We start from the raw sequence: 11,796 nt of genomic DNA, 5'->3' as shown, positions 1-11,796 counted from the left end.
ATCATCAAGATGTACGGATATCTCAATCAATTCACGCCATTTTTTTTTTTTTGTAAAATAATAATAAATTTTGAACACCGATTTCATTGTTTCTTCAAATGTATCTAAATAAGGTGCATTTTTGACTGCCTCAAGCACAGTCAGTTCCAGTCTGTGAGCTATGGAGTGCATTATGACTGTGTGGTATCTGCTCTTTATGGCGTGAAGCCACCCCTGTCATCTATATCATTGCGACAGAAATTCCATCGAAGTTAACACAGACAACTTTCTTTTGTTGTACTTCCAGCTCGATTCATCTATAGCTCTTAAAGCATCAGGCGCACCTGCATTTTCAACAACGCTAAATTTGACCATTTTGGTTGTGGCTGCTCTGAAACTCTGAACAGACATAACACAGACTACTTTCTGCTCAGTAATTCCAGAATCAGTGCTTCCGTCAGCTAAAACCGACACGAACCTGTTCTGTTCAATTAAAACTGTTTTCTCTCGGTGTGCGCAATTGCCCTTATGAAGTCGCAAAAGACACGGTCATTGGTTTACGTCCCTTAAGTTCAACTCCATTTTCTGTCTGTAATTTACGCAAAATAGCTGATTTATTCAAAGACAGTTCTTCCTTAGCTGTAAAATAGAAATGAGAAAAAAGTCGTGTCATAATGTGACATGCTAATTTTAGCGAACATTTTTGCTATTGGCGTCAGCCCTGGATTTACTGTGATGTGCAGAATTGTCACGGGATTTTCATGGAATCTTTATGGAACGTGCTTGTACCCCTGACGAAAGGACTTCCACCGTCTGTGATTTGACTAGGGATACAAGACTTCCCACCCTTATTTCTTGTCTCGATCAGAAACAGTAAAATTGTTTAATTGTTCCAGCTTCTCTGTACCTCAGTGTGAGTTTGATCTGCGCAGTTTGTCATTATACAGAGCTCTTTTGAATTCTACTTGGAAAATCACCTGACTAAGGATAGGTCAAACAGTACAGTGTTCCTACTCTCACTGCTACGTTTTCTTATCCTAACCTATTACTGGGCAGTCGCAGGAATTGAGATTTGAAGACCTGCCCAGCCACGAAAAGAAAACGAAGAAGCAATTTTTTTCTTTTGAGTAGGTTCAAGACAACTTAGTGGTGTTTGTTATTATTATTATTTTAACTAAATAAGTTTGAAAACGCGATGCACTAAACATATCAGATTATTTGGCAAATGGTACAAAGTGCGTTATTGGAATTTAGATTGTTTCAGAGCTGTTACAGTGTCACTATGTATAGAGGAAAAAATGTTCCAGTTATTCATTCTGGAAAGCTTTTTTTTTCTTTTTTTTGACCTGTGCGTCGGATGATCTCGTGGCGTCAGGTGTTGCAGAGCTGAGTGATGTAGAGCAGAGCAGGCAGATGCAGATCGAGTGCGTCCGTTGTCTAAAATGTTTAGAGTAAACGGATTAAAGAATATTAGCTAGCAATTGAGGATCAGGATTTTAATATTTTAACATGGTTGTTAGAGGTGATACGGTTGTGTCTGCCGTGAAGTTATCTGGAGGTTGGTTGTTTGAGTGCTAGAGTTTATTTTCACGGTTGTTTTACTGGAGGTGGAAGGCGGTTCTGTCTCAGGAGCGGGTGATGTGTCGTGGGCTTGAAAAATCTGGTTATGGCGTCGTTGTTTCTTGTGATTAGGCGTCTTCTTGGTATTTCGGTTGTGAAGTGGAAGAACTAGTAAGATAGTGAGTGAGTTAAAAGATTTTATTCTGTAGTTTTAGAATCTGTGACTATTTTGATGAATCGAGTTGGTTGGCCTGCGATTCTTGATTTGATTCTGTGCACTGCGTGCAAGGGGGCTATATTTGATGTCTTCAGGGGATATAGACAGATCGACGTTTCTCAGGAACACAGAAAAACGTTGAGCATTACTTCTAGGCGGTTTACAAACTACTGGTGGGTTTGAAGTCCATGGGGCACATAGATAATATGAGTTTTCAGGGGTGAGGGGTAGAATAAAGATTTCTCCCATTCTTAATAGTTTCGTCGTGGACGGGTCGATAGCGGCGTTGGGTTTGCATTTTCTTAGGAAAATATTTATCCGATTAAGGGAGAAATCGTTCGGGATGCCGTCAATAATGACGTGTGAAACGGTAGGCAAACGTTGAGCGAATTGCTTTCCCGCAGGGAAGTTAGCCACTTGGGTGTGGAGTTCGGCAAAACACGCCTTCGTGGTTCGAAATCTCGTCCCCTCACTCCCTAAAGACTAAATATATATATATATATATATTACTCGTGCTGTGATAGAAGTCGCTTTATTAGACAAATTTTGAAAGAAAAGGTCGACTTCTTCCCTCCTACCAAACAAACGCTCATCAATGCTGATTGGTTAACACAGTTTGATGGTTTGTTGCCGTTGGGGGCAGGGAAACAGCATATGCAAGTTGATGGTGAAAGGTCAGTCCTTGACACCCGTGTACTTTATCTCGGATATCACTCACATACTACAGACGTAAACACAGATCTTTTGGGGTGGCCCGGGGCGTCGGGTTAGCGATTTTGTGAGCTCAGAATCCTACACAAATCAGTTACAATATTTAAATTTTAACAGTAGCTAAATACAGTTACACACGCTCTTAACAGTAAAAACTCTACCAGGATATACATTTAATAATTCTGCTCACAGTAAGTACTTAAAAATAACAAGAACAAACCAATAACATTTTGAACAGTTAACAACAAATTACACCAATTGCAAAGCTGCAGTGTAGAACAAAGTCACGTGGTTTTCTGTGGAGGCGTGGTTATAAATGTACAGTAGTCATGGTGCGCTGCACATTTCGTGCGTTGTTTAGTCTACTTCAAATATGTCAGAAAATAAGGTAAGTCAGTTTTGGTTTGTGAAAAGCATATTGGAGCTTTGTAATGATAAGTGTACTGAGTTTCAAGCCTATGTTGAAATTCTTTCGGTTTACGTATTGAGAATGGCTGTTTTATTTTGATTACAGGATTTTTCTGATCTAAGGAAAACATTTCAACAATAAATTTTACTGGTAAAGCACACTCTGCTGGAATATTTTAGAACAATATGAAATTAACATTTATTTATATTTTAAACTCCCTTATTAATTATTTATGGAATGTTTGTACTTTCTAACGAATAACGAATATTTAACTTACAATTCAATTAGATTCAAAACAAAGCATATTTGTCCGTTTTTGATCAGTAAAAACTTAGAAATAAGTAGGCCTAAATTTTATGTAAAAACTTATGTAAACTGCATTTTTTCATATTCTTAATTTATTCATTTCGAGTTCGAAATCAAAGGCGTGTAAAAATAGTACTTCAGATTGTCTCCCCTTAAATCAATGCTCAAGAAACTTTTCATCGGTTGGTCTGGATGATGACTTAGGGGAGACAAAAACAGGCCGGAAATTGTAGAAAATGTAAAAGGAAGGTGGATATATAGTTGCAATAAAGGTGCAACAACTAAAATCTGAAGTACCGTTGAGTTAGTGTGCTAATAAGTTGTAAACTTGAGAATTACAGTCTGCAGTGACTTTTGTTTACGAGAATCAACGAATCTTTGAAATTGACTTACCACTTTAAAACATTAATTTTAATTAATACGTATGAACCAAATACAACTTGTCTGTTTCATATCCAAATTCCATTCAGCCAATACAGTGTCGAGCTGCTGTAGCTTGGGAAGCTGGGAAACCGCTTTCCATAGAAACCATAGAAGTAGCGCCACCTAAGAGAAGAGAAGTTCGAATAAAGGTGAGATATTTTTGTAAAAAAACATAAAGAACTGTTTGACTGCACTAATTAATTAGAAACTTCATTGATTAGTAGCTTATTGTTATATGAAAAAACGTGTGTTTGTAGTTGCTACAATATCGATACTACTACTCAAAACAAACCATCTTGCATAGATAAGAGATAAAACCTTAAAGTTAAACTTGCGATTAATGATGGTGATATCTAAATTTAGATAGTTTGATTTGTTTGTAGTTGAAGATCTTGTGTTCTGCAGTTAATTCTGGCGGGTAAAAAAAAAAAAATCCCTGATAATTTCGTATAAGAATACCATCAAAATATCTGCAAGCACGACTGATGTGCAAAGCTTTACTTTAGTCTGTCCTAGTAAAATTTGCGAACTATGAAAATTCTAGTCCAAATAAACACAGATCTGTAACATGCGGAATAAAGTTAACTCTCTTTGGGATTCCCTGTGTCAAGACATGTTGGCCAAATTGCACAAGTGTATTGTCAAGTACAAGATTCATGGCCTGCAAGAAGTCATTGGATGTGTAACAGTAGTAACTGTTGCGAGTGATATTGTTACAGAAAGTTCTTTGTTTGGACCTTTACTTGTTGGCAGTAGTAAACCTGTTAATCGCGACATGAAGGTTACTGTTGAGCACGTGGACGGTGGGAGAATAAATAAAGGTGTAGAACTATATTTACATTTACAGAATAAAATGTTACGTAACCCTTCATGGGATATGTTACCTAACACTGTTATGATTAAAGCCAATGGCTTTCTTGCACGAGTAGCTAATAGTTGGGTATTTAATTTTGCAAGTATTAGGTAAATAAATGTTGTCCTCCACAGCTTTTAGTCCTATGTTACGAAAACTGAATAAAGATTAACTTTAAAATTCGATCGTACGCAATAAAAAAAAAAAGACCAACCAGAGCCTGATGGCTAGAGCGGTCTGTGAGTTGCGAACATGCTCATCCTTTCAACCGTGGGAGCGTTATAATATAACGGTCAATCTCACTATTCACTGGTAAAAGAGTAACTCACGAATTGCCAGTGGGTGGTGTTGGCTAGCTGTCTTCCCTCTAACTAGCCCTTTGAATACTATCTACTTACATTGCAAGTAGGTATGCGACTTTCATGAAAGTTATTTATAAAAAATGAAAAGAGTTGATGAAATAGTTATAAATTTGACTTGAAATGTCCTAATATTATGTGCTTTTAGAAAAATAAAATATTTAATTTTTTTTTTTTTTTACTTTTTATAATAAAAACATTCATTATTTAGTGTAGTTATTTGCACCCGGACTCTGAATAGTTCACATGCAATGTGATTTTCATTTTGAGTATAAAAATACTATTTTTTATCTCATTTCATTTGCATCATCTCTAGAATCTCCTAAATGAATATCAAAAGTTTTTAAAAGTAAATGTTTATATTATATTTTGTTTTCCCATTTTCTCTATTATATCATTAACTCCAGATATCATCATCAACGTACAGTGCAATCAAATGTTTAAAATTAAGAAATGGTAGTAAGTACATACCTTTTAAATTTTCTTACAATAGTTTCATATTTCTTTTTGACATATGCATAATTTCACGTCTTTATCTTTTCACTTATAATTTATTTTTAATTTTCCTTTCCAATTCTTTGTCTTTTATTCATTAGCCAAAGACCGACAACATGTCCAGCGCGGTGCTCTGTTGTTATTATAAAGCGAGTCTCTCATGCACAAATTCTAAACACTTCGCACACGCGAATGACGCCATCTTGCTTAGACAGTTTGGTAAGCCAAACTACAACTTAAACGTATTAAAATCATAAACATTTCAAATGTGCATTATAAAACACAAATAATATATAATTAATTAAGATATAAATGTGTAACCTAAATGCAATAAAAAAAAACTAACTGTGACAGTAGTTTAATTTGAAGGAAGAAAAAACAAACTTTATGTTTGTCTGCCCTTCCCAACTGGGGTGCTCAGGAACTTCTGTTCCCCTTCAACTCCGCATGTGAGTTTTTTTATTGTTTCGGTGGATTTAATTTTAAGTTGTGCTTGCATAATAAGCCAGTGAAAAAATAATAATAATAATAGCCACAAAGTCACCAGTAAGCCGTGAAGAAAGTCGGAGGAGGCGGGCGAAGCGTCTTCTTGTCCAGTGGCGATTGAGTGACGTGAGATAGACAGACAGACAGACGAACGAGAAAGGGAGATCCATACATGTGTTCCATATATTACGCTTTATATCGAGTGGTTTTGGATTGGAATATTATCGATATTAAATTTTGATTGTAATTTCGATTTTGTTTTAAATGGTTTCGATTAGTTTCTTATCATCGCAATCTATCCCTCAATATAACAATGGACTAAGGTTATTTTCTATTTCATACAACAGATCCATAGACAGATAGAGGTTTCTTCAGGCTATATCTGAATAGTGCGAAATCTGCTCTTTGTCTGTCTATAATTCATAATGTAAACATGGCTACTGAAAAGCTGTCCGCTTTGTTGACCAACACATAAAAATGTATTCCATATACCCTCCCCTCTTACATAAAGAATAATACTCACTTTCTTAACATCACAGAAGATATCAATACTAACGGACAGTTACCACCCAACAGTCTTCTTTGCACTATGGATGTTTCTGCCCTTTACACCAATATTCCACATGATGCAGGACTACTAACTCTAAAGTCCGCATTAAATCTTTCTAAACAATCAGAATCTCAAACAGTAACTTATCTTGCCAGCTTGGTTTTAACTCTGAACAGCTTCGAATTCATTAACGAGCATCACATTCAGGTTAACGGTACTGCAATGGGTACCAAAATGGCTCCCAAGTATGCCAACATTTTTATGGGTTAAATTGAAAACCAGCTTTTGCAACTAAGCCCTGTAAAACTTCATACATGGAAACGTTACATAGACGACATATTTTTCATTTGGACAGTCGGTCTTAAATCACTTAAAGAATTTATCTCACATGCAAACTCCTTTCACAAAACGATCAAGTTTACCTGTGATAACGCGCCTACCCAGATTAACTTTCTTGACGTCACTGTTTATCTAAAAAACGGAATTTTAGATACTGAGTTGTACAAAAAACCTGCAGACAGACCACAATACCTTCACTATAAAAGCTGTTACCCCTCTCACACTAAACGAAACATTACCTACAGTCAAGCTCTTAGAATAAAGAAAATATGCTCAAATGAAACAGACTACAGAAAACACACGAAGGATCTAAAACAAACCATGTTACAAAGAGGATATAAAGATGCCGAAATCGACAGAGAAATTGAAAAGGCTAACAACACTCAGCGGAAAAACATCCTAAATCAGAGCAATAGTAAACTTTCAAATATAATTCCTCTTATTATTACCTGTGAAACTCAGAAACGTTTCACGAATTCTGAAAAAACATTTTCATCTCCTACAACTGAACGATCGTCTTAAACAGATATTTCCTGAAGTTCCCGTTGTCTCCTTCCGAAAAAGCAGAACTCTAAAAGATATCCTTGTTCACACAAAAGTGAATTACATCCCACCCAAAAATGTTTGTCGTCCATATAATAAAGCCCGTTGTCAAGCCTGCAAGTTCATGAACACCACTGACTCATTTTCTGACAAGCACAATCAAAGAAACTATAAAATATCCAAAGAAATTACTTGAGAAACAAAAAACACCATTTACCTTATACAGTGTAAAAAATGTAATTACCAATATGTAGGACATACACAAAGAACTCTTAGAGAACGTTTCAACAACCATAAATCTTCTATTAACACCGAAAAAGATCTCCCTGTTGCTCAACACTTTAACGAACCCGGTTATTCCATGAACGATGTTATTCTTATCGGCACTGAAAGAGGATTCAAAACTAAAGTAGATAGAGAAATAAAAGAAGCTTACTGTACTGCTAATCTAAACACTGTTCAATTTTTCGGAATTAATCCTGGAATTGGTGATTTCCGATCATTGGTTTCATCTCTGTCATAAAAATAATTTTTATTCTTTGCATACTTTTTCATGTCATGTGAATGCTGAATTTCCTAAAACTTACTATTTATTTAAGATAATTTTCCATACCCTTTTTTATAAATTGATTAGCATAACATATTTTTTCAATCAGTCTCCAGGTGTCACCTTTATTTTACTTAAAAACTAAAGTATAGTCTTAAATATACACATATCTATCAATTTCCAAAGTAAAATATCCCTAAAACCTTTTCACATACACTCTCGCCATCAACTACACTGTACCGGAAATGAGATGCACGTGGGGTGAAGATAAATAGAAGTTTCTGACCGCCCCTGTTATATTTCACTCCTCTTCGGGGAATGAAATATACTTTTAAGCTAAATTTCTACCATGTTAGATTGGGATTACACCACCATTCCTAGTTTGCCCCTGAAGAAGAATGGTCCACCTTTCGGAAGCGACCCACATAGGTTATAGGATTTTTTACTCCTTTCTATCAAAACTTCTTGAATCTCCGTGTTTTTCTAATACTTAAAATATTATAATTTTGTTTCACACTGGGAGAAATTCTTCGTAGTTTCCTCCCAGCTAATGAGAGACAGCTGGAACTATACTTTAACTGTCCATTCAGACAATCTAGTCTATATTAGGAACTCGTGGTTTCTTGTGCAAGAACTGTTAAACTTGATAATTTTAACCACAGTGGATCATGTGACAGCAGAAACTGCAGTTTTAATTGCTGTTTCAGATTTTTCTTTTTAAAATAAAGGAATAAAATATAGATAACATAAAACCTTAAATTGTAACGTACTTGATAATAATAATTACATTAAAGCACGTTTATGGGAAAAATGGTTTAATTCAATTTTGAATTTAACTCAGTAAAATATCATGACATGCGCAGAAAGGGGGTTAAAGAGCTAGCTAGCTAGTCTATCAATTCTAAATTGGGGACCGCTAGCGCAGATAGCCATCTAATACGTTTGCACAGAAATTAAAACCACACACGCACAGAAACTTCTGCTAAACTGAGAACAACAAATGAGGTGTAAATGTTTTTTTTCTTACTTGAGTGGCTGTTCAGAATAATTTTATAAAGAAAAAATATCTTAATTTATACAAAACAATAGAAAATCGATGGGGGATTAAAGTTTTCTAAATTGTTTATCTGTCGTTTGACTTGATTATTTATTGTGAATGCTATTGTCTCATGTACTTCTTTTGTCGCTAGTAGATGATTTAAAAAATAAGTTTTAAGCAAATACCAGGTTGTGCTGTTCAAACTACCATGAAGACATAGGACAAAATGTATACAAAGCTTTCATTTTTTTCGAAATTATTTTGTTACTTGTATTTCTCGTATAATTTGAATTAAGTTTTATGGATAAGTTAAACATATACAGTTTGCAGCATAATGAAAGAATCACGAAGTAAGTTATGCATGTAAAGAAAATCCATAGGCATTTTTTGTTAAAGACTTAGATTTTGTTTTGTACTCACACAGTAGAAGAATATTATACTATTGATGTTTTTCAATCACTAAGCTCATATATAACTTAGATATTTAATACAAGTAATAAAGAAGCTCAGTTCCATTACACAGTTTGTGAATAACTTATTGTTTTAATGATAGTCAAGGTTTTACTTGGCATTCACAATGGATACAAAATAGCAGATGTGTTAGCTGATGCAATATCTTGTACGTCCGAATGAAATAAATTGTTTTATAAATAGATAAATATATTTATATATGTATACATCTTTTACGATCAGATTATTCAAAAATAATAAGGTTCAGTGTTGTAGCAATCAAACTGTAACCAAAAGTATTCACACTCATTTAATGTATATTTGTAAATATGTGTAGATTATATTTATGAAGTTTTTCTTCTTCATAAACGAATTTCTATTTTAGTTGGTGGCTACAGGAGTTTGTCATAGTGACCTCCACATGAAAAATGGCATTAAATCAGGTATTACTTGTGCCGATGCTAATTTTCCCTGTATTCTTGGTCACGAGGGTGCTGGAGTAGTGGAGAGTGTTGGAGAGGAAGTGACTAATGTGAAGCCTGGTGAGTGTCAAAATGGAAAAAATATACTTCCGGATTAAACCCACTTTTGTAAAAATAATTCAGTGACATGGCGTTAACCAGTGACATTTAAAAGAACACAAAAAACTTGTTAGGAAACACAGTTGCAACAAGGTACCTGAAGGAAATAACTAAATATAATTCACTTGTCAAAAAGAAATAATTGCAATTCAAAGTAATAATCAAACTCAGCAATAAAACGAATAACTTTCTACAGAAAAGTTATAAAAAAGGTATTGGACTGTCAGATATTAGAAAATAATATTATATATGTATATGGATTCCGTTTTTTTTGTTGTTGTTTTTGCCAGTGGTCAAAATAAATAGCTTTTACTTATATTTCTTAATAGTAAAAATAGTAGTTGTTGGACTTAGAATTCTTCTACAGTAGGTGTCCGTGACTTGTTAGCGATAAATTCAACTATGAATAAAACAGCATACACTTTACTTGTTTTCAAATAATATATATATTCGGAACAAGTTAAACGTATGTACAATAAAGTATTCACAATATAGAGAATATAAGCATATCGTAAACTTTATATCAGTACATGTATAGTTCTCCTCTTGTCAAAAGTCCACTTAGGCCTTTAGAATCTCAGTTGACAAGCCGAACTATTTTCTCTAATACTATCGCAATATTAGTCTGGTGTGATTCACTTACGATTGTGGTCTTCTTTCTTCTGAAGATCCTATGTTCCTTTTATCAAAGTGCACTCAAGCTGATTCAATTACCTTAATATTTCGCTTTGACAGAATAAACTGATTTTTCTTATGTACAATATATATATATATCGTCTTCTTTTAACTCTTATTATAATAAAACTTATAAATATAAATTAATTACTAATATTTAAACCAAACAGTCTTTTATATCATGACATGCACTTAAAATAAATGTGTTATTAAAGAAAGTGACACAATGAATAACTTGTCAAAAGAAATAGTTACAATGAATAACTTGTCAAAAGAAATAGTTACAATGAATAACTTGTCAAAAGAAATAGTTACAATGAATAACTTGTCAAAAGAAATAGTTACAATAACAGACATTTTAGAAAACGGTACAATATATAAAATGATAACAACAACGTTTTTCTAATAAAAACGATATTCCTTTAATGTTAAATATTTACATTTGATTTTCCAATATGTTATTCTAATATTAAAAGCATTTTAATATGTAAAAAAAAGTCGTTCAAGCTTTCAAATAAATTATGTAAACGTTCTCTTTCAAAGCGTTTATACATTAGAAAGTTTAATGACTTAATGCTTATATCTCTCAGGTGACCATGTTTTTCCCTTGTTCTTGCCGACATGTGGAGAGTGTACGACGTGTTTACGTCATGACAACAACATTTGTACTGGGATCGAGTAAGAAAACTTTCACTTTCATAACGGGCTCCGTCCCTCGTAACCATTTTGTGCTTGTTATAGTTTTCATGCTATAGCCTTTAAATTAGTAAGCGAATGTTAACGAAATTTGACAGATTATCAGTTAACAGCACAATGCTTTCATACACAAATATTAATTCTTAAGGCTATCCAACATGCAAAGTAATTTTTATTTTAAGATTAAAAATGTTTTTATGCATCAGAATATTTTCAAATTTCACATGCGAAATCTTTATAATGTCTAGATAGTTATCAAACGTTTCATAAAGAAAAATTTATATCTGTTATTTTTACTAACGGATCTCCACGGGTTTGATAGATTTGACTGATCTCGTAACCAACATAATATAACGGTATCCAATAATATATAGTTAACCTTTAGTCTTTACAAAGTGACTCTGTCTTGGCTGTGTTTTAGTAGACTAGTATTTAGTAAAATACAGTAACATTTTATTATTATACATTATATATTTATATAGATTATTAATATTCAAAAATAAGTTATTAAACTTAATTTTCTTAAAACATAGAAGCAAACAATTATCTCTTCTAGTTTCGACCTTTGTACTCAGTTG

At 33.7% G+C, this 11,796-nt stretch overlaps 1 protein-coding gene across 1 annotated transcript in view; it reads left to right on the top strand.

Moving 5' to 3' along the window:
• The window catches only part of LOC106464329 (alcohol dehydrogenase class-3-like), a gene marked incomplete at its 3' end in the record, with an annotated part of 19,807 nt that overhangs the window by 6,841 nt on the left and 1,170 nt on the right, over positions 1-11,796 (top strand). The window contains exons 2-4 of the mRNA XM_013924460.1: positions 3,653-3,754; positions 9,652-9,808; positions 11,113-11,200. Coding sequence (XP_013779914.1) covers positions 3,653-3,754; positions 9,652-9,808; positions 11,113-11,200 — 347 coding nt within the window. The remainder of the gene's footprint in view (positions 1-3,652; positions 3,755-9,651; positions 9,809-11,112; positions 11,201-11,796) is intronic.

Source organism: Limulus polyphemus, unplaced genomic scaffold (genome assembly GCF_000517525.1).
Source record: "Limulus polyphemus unplaced genomic scaffold, Limulus_polyphemus-2.1.2 Scaffold1621, whole genome shotgun sequence".
In the NCBI taxonomy this organism is placed as follows: Eukaryota; Metazoa; Arthropoda; class Merostomata; order Xiphosura; family Limulidae; genus Limulus; species Limulus polyphemus.
Note: the sequence above shows the minus strand (reverse complement) of the source record. Positions and strands in the feature narration are given on the sequence as shown.